This window comes from Anabas testudineus, chromosome 8 (assembly GCF_900324465.2).
Source record: "Anabas testudineus chromosome 8, fAnaTes1.2, whole genome shotgun sequence".
Lineage (NCBI taxonomy): Eukaryota > Metazoa > Chordata > Actinopteri > Anabantiformes > Anabantidae > Anabas > Anabas testudineus.
Genome location: NC_046617.1, coordinates 17,542,680 through 17,555,691, shown reverse-complemented (window position 1 = coordinate 17,555,691; position 13,012 = coordinate 17,542,680). Strand labels below are relative to the sequence as shown.

Genomic DNA, 13,012 nt, shown 5'->3' with positions numbered 1-13,012 from the left:
ATTATTTTATTCATGTATTTCAATATTTATTTGTGTGTGACGGAGAAAGAACTATTGTGCAAATGCAGTTATATTAAAGTACTTATATGAAGAAATACTTTAAATTTACAAATTTTAGGAGGGGTGATCTACTCCTCAAGCGCAACACCCCCTTTCAGAATAATTTAGGTAATAATAATCAGATTATAGTAGTTGATGCATTGTCACCGTTTTTCAAGTGTCTTAAAACAGTAATCAGGGGCCCGTGTGAACACTGACACTGCTTTTGCTTGCTGCACATGCCCATGTTTCTCCCCCATGTTCATAATGACATTCAACAGGAGACAAAACCCACAGTCTATGTTTTGTGTAGACATGTTTTCATGTTTATCAGAGGCTAATTTTGCACAAAACAAGAATGCATTGCATTTGCTCTCTGTACTTTACTTTTAAAAGTGCATTAGTAAAAAATAATATTAATAATACTAATTGCCAGTATAAACAGGAAGGTCAAATGCTTTATAAGGTTTTATTTCTTACTGCACCTGAACAGCAGTATTACTGTATATGTCCACTAGATGTCATTAATCATTAACCCTGTTCTAAGTTCATTTATGCCATTGGACAAACAGTATTATCAGGACATCATTAGGCCCTTGTTTTTCAAACGAATTAAAAGTATAACATTGTTCATGTGAAGTGAAGTCTCAGCTGGAGTGGGTGTGGACATTTCTGTAGAAACATGAAACAGTGTAAGCTGAACATGTTGATCTAAAATCAACGAGTGACAAAAGTCACACTTACACGAACATGTGCCATGAGCAGCTTAACACATGGGAAGTATTTGAATAGTGTTCACCTTTAATCTAAATTTTCATTAGTTAGTATCAGTATTTCAGACACAATCATGTGTCAACAACCTCAAACACAGTTTTTCACCAGCATGAGTGTGAATGGTGGACTTTCAAGGACTGTCAATGTTTAACATGGGTGTGTGTGTGTGTGTGTGTGTGTACATTGCACATTGTACTTCCACAGTAAGGCAGAAAAAATCGCCTCGATCACATTTTGTGTGTTTTCACTGCTTCTATTTGCTCACCTTCGACAGTTATCGCTCAGATCCCCGACTGAGTGGCCCTGAGCGCCCAGCCCTATATGAAACTTTAAACTAGAACATTCTCAAGTTTTCATCTGTGACAACACAAGCAAGATATTGGGTCCTCCTTGTAACCCCCAGAGCTAAATGTATGCATTTGAATGAGTGAAGTGAGAATTGTGTGGGTCTCTGTAAGACGTGTGCATGTAATGAGAGAGTAAATTAATAATAACGCAGTGATTTAATCTCTATATTGTTATAAGCGCAGGACAATTTCAGTCAGCAAAGTGTTTTTTTTTTTGTTTTGTTTTCGTATTTACGCCTGCATGGCTTTGTGAGAAATTCAATATCATTAGACCTTAATCTCCTGGATATTCTGAAATGTTGACTCTGGAGGTCGAGGTCAGAGTGCGCTCCTTTATCTTGTTTTAACATCCTAGTGTTAGAATGCATCCACGCTCACACAAGTTCCATGTATTACACATCTGACTCTCTCATTAGGGATTTATGCCCTATCTCATCATGTTTTCATCAAACACCAACTACAAAGGTAAGGTGGGTAGAGGGAGAAAGGAGGAGAGAGAGGGAGGGAATGGAGAGTGTAACAGAGAGAGTACAGAGGCTCCTCCTCGTTCCCTGCGTGTGTTTCTTGTGTTTTTCAGTGCGTTCTTCTCTCACACTCTCACTCAGCAGAGCTTCAGTGGTGGAGAGCAAAGACTCTCATTAGGAAAAAGCAGAAAGGGAGCCACATTTGCTTTCTCTTTCACCAAGTAAGAGAAGAAAAAGGTAAAAAAAAAACACATCTAGTGTTTATTTTGGGGGAGGGGTGTCTCGTTAACCTTGCCTTCTGCACGTGCTCAGTTCTGCACAATTGTGTTTTCAGATTGAGAGGATGCAAGAAGAGGGAAAGGTGGACCACCTGGAGCGACCAAGCCCCCTGACCGACAAGGAGAGGATGATGGTCCAGGACTCCTGGGCGAAAGTGTTTGAGACGTGTGATGACGTCGGGGTGGCCATACTGATCAGGTATTTCTCTTTGTAGTTTTATTCTCCTGTGTTGTGCTTGAAATCCTTAGCTTGGGTTGACCATTAGTTAGAAAGAAATATTTCTTATTTGGAGAGAAATTAATTTTGAGGAAGGAGCGCCGTGTGTAATTAAGAGCAAACCTTTTTATTTGAGCTACTTTATCACCATTCATCAGGTTGGTCATTTACTCAAACACAGCCTGTCATCTCTTTATCTATTGCTCAACAGTTGCAGGTGACACTGTTCACATGCCTAACTCCAATTTAGTGACTTTTCATCAATTTTCTCATCGTCTCTGCAACTTTAATTAGCTCACTCGAGATAAGGTCAAATTAGCATTTTATCTCTTTTCCCTTCAGTAATATTATACCTGCTAGAGACTCAAGGCCGACTGATGCTTAATGCTTCTGTCACAGAAAGATACTGTATCTGTTTAATGAAATAAAGTTGGAGTCCTGACTGCAGGATTATCCTCTCTGAGGATACAAAACTTTTATAGTCTCACTGACTTTACAAGTTTCCAGCAAATCCAAAGGAACACAGTCATATTTCTTCATGTGCTTTTCTCACCTCTCCCTGTTTTTCCCTAATTCTGTTTATTAAATGGCAGCAGCTAAGAATCCATCACACGTCTTTGGCTCTTAGAGGAATCCCTCCCTTACAGGGCAGGTCATGTTTTGAATTCCTGTATAGAGGTCCAGGCAACCTACACCAGCATGACTCCATCACTAGCAATCCGTTTTATTTTAATAACATCCCTCTTTTCTCTGAAAATCAAATGCAAATCATTTTTATGTTCATGGTATCTAATGTTTGTACTCAACATAAAGAATCTGATCCAGGAAACAACCATCTGCAAAGAAATTGTGGTCAAAATGTTTGTGTGAAGGTATTTCATACGTAACCAGGTTCACTGTGTGACACAATCTGCCTTTATAATCCTTTATGATTGAAGGAGATGAAAGAGAGAGGATAGCATCAAACCTGTGCAATCACCGTTTGTAAAATAATGTATTTTTTCATATTACTGAATATGAGGATTTAGCTGTTTCACTTTGCAAAAAAACATCAACAACAACAAAAAATAACAACAACAACAACAAAAAAATAATAATTATCTCATTCCTCTCTTATACACTGACAGTAAATGCATTTAAACTGGTTCCCCCTTATTTTCCACACTGACATTACTCCACAAAGGAATTTGAGGAATGAGCATTGATCTTTAAGCATGACCATGTAAAATTCTCCTTTGCAAGGAAGAACAGACCCAGATGCTCAACTGAACCTCAGACTTCACTGGAAACCTCCAAACCAACTCTCTTTAGAGCAACAGATAAGGTCCAACGTAGCATTTGTGACAGCCTGCCTCTGAAATTAGAAATTCTCTTTGTATTTAACTTTTCAGTTAGTCTTGAAGAATGGAAAAGGAAAGATTTTGAATCCAGTGACCACATAAAATACTAATGAGGCTATTTATATGCATCCACAGGTCATGTAATTACAAAAGAGAGAGATTAAACACAGCGCTTCCTCATTACTTTGGAGGGAATCTAGGAATACTTTGCTGCAGCACTTGCAGAGCACCTCCACTCAGAGCTGAAAGACACAACCTTCCAACCTCCTCCCTTTTCAAGCATTTAAATTCACAAGTAAAACCCTAATATTAAGCCATATGCTAACAGATAATTTAAATTTTTGTGTCAGTTCTTGTAGAGACAGAGAGATATGGGACACCAGGATTAAATAGCCAACCAGATGCATTGGCCCTCTTCCCAGACTGTGGGAGGAGGTGAGTTTTTAGGTTCCTCTTTGCTAATTCTCTGTGATACCTCTGAGGGTCAAACAGGGCTAAAAATCAAAGACATGTCTTTGAACCAACTATTTGTTCTCAGACAGTGAGAGTTGTGTAAGATGTGCGAGGATCAAATTCTAGACCTTTGTACAAAGGATGTAATATTCATTAAAACTGAAATATGAAATATTAGCTGCATGTGCGGTGACATTAAATGTAACTGTAACCTTCAGATAAAAGGAAGACATCAGGTGTGGCAGCGACTTTTTTTTCTAATTAGCACGTTCCAGCTTTTGTTAGAATTTGTGAAATCGTGCAGGATCCTTTTTTTTAAGGCATTACAGGAACCACAGTGCAGAACCAGACAAATGCTTAAACCAATTGGTTCGCAAGGGAGTACCTGGAGGAATATGAATCATAGAGGATAGATTTCTGGAATATGATGTGATTCACGCCATGAGCTTCCAGCTTTAAAATCCCAAATTTTGTGAGTTAACTAAACAGAGTTTACGAGGAAGAATAATGTTGTATGATAAATCAAATTCTCATTGGCAAAGAATTCAGAGTAATAAGGGAATATTACATTTCTTTACTTGTTTTTTGTCTGTTAAGACCTGAGATCAACTCATAGCTAATAAAGTGGAACAGATATTACATTAAACAACCCAAACATTCAATTAGCAAAGCCAAAGATTCCTCCTGTGTAATCTACTATTGATGTAAAAGCAAGACATGAACATATCATATCAATCATCTCTATTGGAGAATCAGTTATTCCTTCACTTTTTAAAGATGTTTCAAATTTTTTAAATATGCACCATGCACTATATAGATAATAGTTTAGAAAACATTTAAAGGTGAAATATGCAACACTCCCATGTCAGCATTGACGTTCGTTGGTGTCTCACCATTTAAAAACAAACAAACTTTGCAGTGTGGAGGGCGATGAGATTAACGGATCAGCTGCAGCAGCTGCTCATTCTTACAGCTCACAGTGGAACTCTCCTCTTTGCAGGCTGTTTGTGAACTTCCCCTCAGCCAAGCAGTACTTCAACCAGTTCAAGCATATCGAGGAGACGGAGGAACTGCAGCGGAGTAACCAGCTCAGAAAGCATGCTCACAGAATCATGAATGCCATCAATACACTGGTGGAGAACCTACACGACGCAGACGAGGTGGCCTCAGTGCTTCAGACAGTGGGCAAGGCCCATGCACTTCGACACAAGGTGGAGCCTGTGTACTTCAAGGTAAACTGTGAATACAAAAGAAGTAGAAGTACACTCCAAAACGTACAGCAAGGTCAAAAGCCCTTAATGTTTTCATGGAGATGGCCATAACCAAAAGAACAAATTACAAAATCTCCATTAAGTTATAATAAAATATTTTACTGATGCACTCAACTGAAACTGAAGTAAAGAAATCAGTTCACAATGAAGGTAGTAGATGCTCCCCTTAAGAGGCCATACTGCCATTTCCATGCATTAAACAGTGTCTAACAGCTGTACGTTGCATCATTGCAAAGCAGAAGATGACAACTTCTGTTAGAAACAAACCTGGGTGTGGTCGAAAGGGCAAGGTTTCAAAAACTTTGGAGAGGAAAATAGATTATCAACAAGATTAGAGCTCTGCCGAGATGGTTGTCGCCGAACTCGCCTCGTCACACACTTCAAAGGAGCGGTCTTCAGCACTTTCTACAGGTGACATTTTGAAGAAGAATGTAAAGAAATCTGCTGCTGTCTTGCTTTAGGTCATCGCTGGGTCTTCTTGCAAGACAATGACCCAAATCATATATCCAGGTTGGTCTGGATCTTTTTCAAGGACACCAAACTCAAGGCCCTGGAGTGGACTTTCAGAGCCCAGATCTATTGTCAGAGGGCTATTTTAGTCCATGTCCTTGTTTTTACTTGTTTGAATTCATGTCATTGGAGATTTTATATTTGTTTTTTGGACGTAAAACTTTGAAGACTTTTGGCTATTTTCATTTCCATGTAAACACTAAGGGGCTAATAGTTTTGACTAGTACATTGACATTTGCTACCTTTCTTGCGATTATAAATTATATATAAATCTACAGATGGTAGTCAGTTAATTTTGTTCAGGAGAAGTACTGAAACCAGGGAGAACAGAGAGCCTGCTTTTGTCCAAAGGTAACAAAATACACCTACCAGCAGTTTAAAAAATAAAGTCTAAAAGCAACATGTTAGGGTATGGACTGAACTATTTCTTGGCTGTACACAGTGGCTTCCTTGAGTTGCCTGGTGACTGGGCCTGGCCAAGAAATAGTCTGGCACATACAGTAACCACACATAAAATCTGAATCTGTAGGTGTATAGCAGGCGAGTTATGCCACCTTGGGAAAGTTTGTTGTTTTGCCATATTTTCAGGTGTTATGCTAAGCTAAGCTATATTGTCTCCTTCCTGTGGCTTTATATTTACTATACAGGCATCAGAAAGATAATGACACTCAATGCATTTGTTTGTGTTTTGCTCAGATCCTGAGTGGTGTGATACTGGAGGTCCTCGGAGAGGAGTTTCCAAAGGTTGTGACACCAGAAGTGGCTGCGGCGTGGACCAAACTCTTGAGTATTGTCTACTACCGTATCACAGTCGTCTATGAGGAAGTGGGCTGGAATAAAGTCTCAACCTCAACCGGGTGAAGCTTTTAGTCTGGGCTTTTGTGACCATTGCCTCGTAAGAAAGAGGAATCAATTGACTATAATCTGGAAATACAATTTAATGTAATCTAAGATTATTGTGGGCTATGGAACATACATTCTTAATGTAAACAACAAGTACAGGTACTGCGCTCTTTTCACTGCTAACAGTGTGTGTGTGTGTGTGTGTGTGAGAGAGAGAGAGAGACAGAGTAAGAGTAAAACACTGAAAGCTCTCCACCTTGATTTAGTATTTCATAAAGAACCAAACCATTTTAATAAGAGTGTAAAGAGGAAGAAAATCCAACCATAAACCCGACAGGTCACATTTGAGTTGGATGTGCCTTCTGCAAAAAGTGTAGAAACTGCCATTTAAATACCACTCTTTCTAAATATCAAGTGATGTTTTTTCTGATGTTCCCCTTTTTCAGTCTGTATCCATCTGTGTTTACATTATGACATAAGAATACCAAGATATTTTTTTACATTTTTAACAGTTAGTCGTGACGATTGTATGTTTTTTTTCCATCATGACTTACCTTTTTATCTGTATCTGACTAAACTTTGAAATAAAAAACATAAAACCATGTTACCACGAAAAAACCACAATGTTGAATCCTTTTAAACCTATATCTGCCTTAATCTGATCCTCCTACATCTCAGCTCCTGCATGTGTCGACAAAATTAGACCTTTCCTTTCTCTCGCTTGGCCTACTGCTCCCTTATTCTCAGCTTGAGTCAGCAGTGCTAAGTATAAGTGGCTCAGCTGCTGAAAATGAGGGTATTTATACCCTCACTTATCAAAGTATGCACTGTTTTTTTTATATATTGTAAGAAAACTGCACTTTGCCTGCAGGGATTTCATTAAAGGATGTGGTTTATTTAGAAGTGAACCATAATTACAAAAGCAGCGAACGAGTATTATCCAGATACACAGTAATTTGACTGGCATGTGTTAATCCTTACTGTAAACCCATGTTGTATAGCTGCCAAAGTACCACTTAACACCATTTTCAACAGGCCCTATTACAAAATGTTCCCCTTTCTGAACAAAAAAAACACAAAATCAGTGTTGATTTGGCGTGCTGTCTTGATGGCATGGTGGTGCGCAGGGTTCTTCTCAGAACGGAAACACACAGCATGGTCTGTTTACCTCCTAGTCCTGCCAGCGAGATCGAACCCTCTCCTTGATCCAAGCTAATCCTCTGAGCTAATCTCCCCACTCATGACCGAGAGCCAAGAGGAGAGACGGGAATAGTCAGATTGTTACACCACAAAGTGCCTGTTACTGTTCAAGCCTTTCAATGGCAAAAGACGCCTCAGTGCTCTAAGGACCAGCAGTCCCAAGGACAGACATCCTTGGGGTAGGACCATGTGTACCACTATGATGGTCCTCACGACTATCGCTCTCGTCCTGCGGCAGATGTTTTCCAACAAAATCAAACCGTGAGTACAGTACATACCATTGTTTTTTTACTCGCTATTCATGAATAGTGGTTCCTAGAAAAGTCTGTGTTCTCAGTTATGAAATTAAAATAACTAAGTCTACAGTTACCAATGCCTGACAAAAAGGTCATGAACGATTTTTAAAAGATCTCACAGCTTAAGCTTGAAAACTTCATTGCATCACTTCCACCCATACTCTTGCGTCTTTATTTTATGTGTAACAGAGAGTGAAGGAGGTAAAGAGAGACTTATCTGCATCGCTGATTTGAAATGACCCCCTAGGGTTTGCCTTGACCAACAGTGTGTGGATTAAGTGGCTTTCTGCATAACAACAGTGTAGTCCACCTTTTTAGTGGAGTGATGAATGGAGAGGAAAGCATCAGAGCTATTTATGTTCATAACTCCTAATTTTCTCTGCCCCAGGCCCTGTTTAGCCACTCACACAGCAATGGCAAACAATGCCACGTGGCTACAACACTATGCAGCACGGCAACAACTCGATCATGCAAAAGTGAATAAATAGCAAAACCTTGTTTCTTTTTTAGGATGACTTCACATCCTTTATGAAACTGTTACCGGATCACTCTATATGCAAGACTGTAGTGGTAAATGTGCAGCATCTAATACTGAGCATTGTGTCCTGTATCACACATCACAGGCAGAAAGACGCTGCTGAGAAAGACGAGCCATGCATGAAAAGCAATGGAGCAGCAGAAACCCAAAAATGACAACAGTGAGTTGCATTTGGTAAGAAAAAACAAGCAATCAATCAGTTAAAGGAGACTGAGCAAATATATTTTGCTGGTCATTTTGGAATACTTGGACTCTACTGGAGTATTTCCCATGTTTGTGTTACTCCATTCTCCAGATTCTGCAAAACAAATGATGAAATGGTTATTTCCACCTTTACAAGTTGTGCTGTTTTCGTTTAACTTAGGTAAAGAAACAGAGCTCTCCAGCCTTTACCTTATAATTATATTATATTATTATATTAGTTTTCATTTTGTTTTGCCTTAGTATTGAGTTTGCATTCGTCTGCCACCTCTCCATGCACTGTCAAGATATTCTGACCCCTAGTCTCAAGTATTGGTCAAAGTATGATGATAAGTATCAAGGTTTTCCAAACAAAGGATTTCTGGGTAATACCTAATATTTCCAGGACCCCTAGTTTCCTATAATTTCCTGAACAGATGTGTAACAGTAATTCAAAAGATGTATCTTGGTGCTCATTACAGAGAAAGCGTTTGTTCAGTGGGTACACTTTCACATAATGAGCTCCAATTAATTGCTGGTGTAACCTAGACAATATTGTACCATCTGGTCAGCTGCACAATTAATTGAATGAACTTTTAACCAATTAATTATTATTGGCTTGAATTTAATTGGAACATTTTTTTAGTGCAGTTTTTCTGGAAATCAGCAAACAAAAACTCAAAAGCTTTGGCGGCATTTTCTCTGTATGTAAAACCGATTCATCATTCTTTCCAGAAAACTTTGTTGGTTATTGTTGTAAAATGTTAAAGTGTTTAATCTATTGGATGAATCTGCAAAACCTCAGACTGTGGCCGGGAGACAATGTAATTCCTTAGAAAACAGGGCAGAGGTGTGAAAACCCTGATATAATCATTTTCTCAGACAAAGCCCTTTACAGTTACATAAGACATAATTTTACTGCTTTTACAAGCTGAGTAATAAAAATGAGTGACTTAAACTTAAACATACACATTAACTTGTACAATAATTTGGTCCTAACTGTGCAGTAGCTAGTATTTTAGTAAAATGCTGGGTTAGTGTTAATTGTAATAAGAACAGTGAAAGCAATGTTGTTTAGAATTACAATGTAATAAACTAGTGCATATAAGAAACAGCATCACATATTACACCAAAACTGAGTGGGTGAAAGAGAGATCGGAAAACACCCAGATAGATAGATACCCTTTTTCCACCAAGCCAGTTCCAGGGCTGGTTCAGAGCCGGGACTTAATTAAGAAAGCGTGTGCAGACACATAGTGACATGATGATGTGGCTCTGTGGCTCTCTGGCCCATGGAAAGGAAACTGGTTCTAAGACGTTGAACCAGCCCAGAACTAGCGCCCAGTGAGTTGTGTGGGGTGAGGTGTGTTTCTACTTGTTTAACTTGCTTCTTGTTTGACTTTGGTTACGATATGATTAGGGTTAGGATTGCCAAATAGCTGTTATGGTTAAGGTCAGTGTCATTTTCCAAGAAAATGAAGGTTTCCGCCTCCAACGCTCCCACATGGAGGGCGGCAATCTTACTGCTACACTACCCAGCTGCTTTAAAGTGTATGATTAAAAAGACAATAATCCTGAATTATCACACAGTCTTTTTTGCATAAAAAGACTTGGACCATAAATAAAAAACTTCAGCCAGAAGATGGTTAGCTTAGCACAAACACCGAAAGTCACTGTGAAGTCCCCATGAGTGATGAAAACAAATGTGTGTGTGTTTCTGGGTTAGGGGTAAAAGAGGGGGCTCCAGACAGAGGGGAGAAAGTGGAGCAGTGCATGTTAGTGAGGCACAGATGCATGAAGAGCTAAGATGCCTGCCCCACATTTAGCTTTTAAGTACTCCCTGCTGCACTGCTAATACTAAATGATTCAGAGGTGCAACAATCCTTTGTGTCTTCGGTGGGTTATTATAAATACATTGCTTCCAGCTCAAACACAGTTTTAATGCAACTGTAAGAGATCTTAATATAATGACTAACTGACCATTGTACGCAGCCACTGGATGAAGCTCTCGTGCAGATCATAGGTTTTTGAAGTGTTCTCTTTCACTTGTTACCTGAATGACTTTTTTAAAGGTGCTTTTATAGAGGGAGTGAGAGAGTCAGGGTGACTTATTCTTTTATGAATGATTATTTCTCTACATCATTCATGACTTTGCATGTCAGCTTTCACTTCCCTTGTGCTCCCCCTCTCATGTAGACATGAACTAAGTCCAGAGTAGGCCATGATTCCATGTCTGGGGAGCATCAGGTGAGTTTTTGGCTATTTGCTTTAGTTTCTGTGCAGTAGATTGGGCCAGAAAATGAACTAATGTATAATTCATTGATAACTCTAATACCACCAAACCATGATTTGTTCTTTTTTCCAGTGGCTTCTGCTACAGAGACTTATTTCCCCAGATAGCACAGGAGATTTCCTGTAATCTTCCATTGTTTTTCCTCATGAATCGGATTCATCTGTACTTGACAGCTCATGCCAAGACTCCCACCAGGAGTAAAAAAAATAAATAAAAAGAACGTGGGCTGGATAAACAGTGAGGCCTGTTTTGATCATGGCCTCCCCTATGTGCCCTGCAGATGCTCTCATTACTGGGACAGGAAACAGCGACTGAGTAAACTTGGGAAAAAATCCAGTTTGGAAGATGAGACCTGACAAATGTCATGCAATTAGCATGATAACTGCATTTACAACATTACTCATGCTATTGTCAGCTTTAAAACCAAATTGTGACTTCAAAGTTTGGTACTCAATTAGGGTTTAAAGTGATGAAACATGTTCTGTGCCTCCACATACAAAAGAGCTACAGTGATTTCTTGTTTTTTCCGTTTTTCTTGAATTTAATAAATGTGATTATTTGTGGTAAATGTAATAGTGAGCTGGATTGATTTATTTCAAAGAGCTGATTCTCTTAAGAGCTCACAAGTGACCTGATTTCTTCTGAAATAGCAACTGAAGGAAAGCTTTGTACTGTACATGGCTGATATGCGCCTTGAGTCCTTTAGAGGTTTGTGTTGTAACAGGGGAACCCCACTGACCAAATAAAGTGATGAAATGCATTTGTGTGGCTCTCAATTTTAATACACATACACCAGAAATTATTTGATTACGAACTGAAAATTTGAACTTGTTCAGAATTTCAACGGTTTCCGCAGTTTACAAGTGAGGTACAAGCCAAAAAACCACCAACTCCCATAATTTAAGGTCTGTTTTGCTACCTGCCTGACGGCAGTTGGCCGGTTCTCTCGATAGTCATGATTTTTCAAGAGTCTGAACTTGCCCGTGAGGTTGGTCTGTTGATATCTGTCACAGTACGTGCACTTCTGCCCGTAATCCTGTTTTCTGATGTCTAGACATGACATTTAATAATATAAATTACTGTTTTCACACAAAAGTCTGTAATTGATATAAGACCTGAGTTATCTAGCAAATCCCTTGGATACGATCCAGATGCATGCATTATAAAATACATCACAGTCTGACAGAATGAGATGTGCACAGTCAGGTGAATTTTATTTACATTTTACATTTAGCCATTTGGCACACACTTTTATCCAAAGAAACTTACAAGTGAGGGACAAGGTAAACAGGGTGAGGAGGTCTTGCCTAAGGACCCCGGCTGGAGGTCGGCCAGAGCTGGGATAAAGCCCAGTCTTTATCACAGAAGAATTACTACTACTATTACTAACACTGAGCATGAGTGTTTACGCATCACTGAACACATATAGTCTGACAGATGTTTTTTTGTTGTAGTTTTTCAGAAAACCGTAGCACTGAAATGCTGTCTGTACAAATTTGTCGTGACAAAGACTTTATGAAGACACCACTGTAAACAAAACCCCACTGCTGCACCCTTTCATCAACAGGAAAACAAGCTTTTCCTACTTGTAGAAACTAGTTGTTTGGGCATGGCACAAAATCAGTTTTGACACAACGACACATGAGAAAAGGTCATGGAATGTATTTATAATCCTGCTCTGAGACCTGAAAAGCCCTGGAAGGAGGACAGGAAGGGTAAATCTTCATAAGAACCAGCGTAGAGTTATAGTGTTATAAACCTAAAGAGCAATTGTTTTACCTATTTATCATTGTGCCTATAAAAGTACAACATACACTGTATATCTCACTAAATTAAGCACAAGCTTCAAATAATAATAATAATAATAATCATTCAGTTATTCAGTTTGGTTGTGACTAGTTTACTTTGCCAAACTCTCTAAGCTCTGATGCCCCCTGGTGGTAAAGCAGTTTAGTTACGTTCACAAAGA

At 39.0% G+C, this 13,012-nt stretch overlaps 1 protein-coding gene and 1 long non-coding RNA gene across 3 annotated transcripts; both read left to right on the top strand.

Annotated features, from left to right (window-relative positions):
• The first annotated feature begins 1,719 nt into the window (after positions 1-1,719).
• LOC113163494 (cytoglobin-1-like) lies at positions 1,720-7,143 on the top strand. The gene is made up of 4 exons (XM_026362189.1): positions 1,720-1,861; positions 1,959-2,101; positions 4,913-5,144; positions 6,390-7,143. Exons 2-4 carry the CDS (start codon positions 1,968-1,970, stop codon positions 6,552-6,554), a joined length of 531 nt encoding a protein of 176 aa, XP_026217974.1. The 5' UTR covers positions 1,720-1,861; positions 1,959-1,967; the 3' UTR covers positions 6,555-7,143.
• A 683-nt stretch (positions 7,144-7,826) lies between these two features.
• LOC113161646 lies at positions 7,827-11,773 on the top strand. Of its 2 annotated transcripts, none has more exons than XR_003298762.1 (3): positions 7,827-7,997; positions 8,656-8,744; positions 11,116-11,773. It is a non-coding gene; the product is annotated as an uncharacterized LOC113161646 (long non-coding RNA). The 2 variants fall into 2 exon arrangements; XR_003298763.1 differs by lacking the exon at positions 11,116-11,773 and adding an exon at positions 10,947-10,989.
• The last annotated feature ends 1,239 nt before the right edge of the window (positions 11,774-13,012 follow it).

What these genes read in the sequence shown, in the direction of transcription:
- LOC113163494 (XM_026362189.1), top strand. Translation starts at nt 1,968, where the DNA reads ATGCAAGAAGAGGGAAAGGTGGACCACCTGGAGCGACCAAGCCCCCTG. An exon ending in GGGGTGGCCATACTGATCAG is followed by an intron (nt 2,102 to 4,912) that starts GTATTTCTCTTT and finishes TCCTCTTTGCAG; the next exon opens with GCTGTTTGTGAACTTCCCCT. An exon ending in TGGAGCCTGTGTACTTCAAG is followed by an intron (nt 5,145 to 6,389) that starts GTAAACTGTGAA and finishes TGTTTTGCTCAG; the next exon opens with ATCCTGAGTGGTGTGATACT.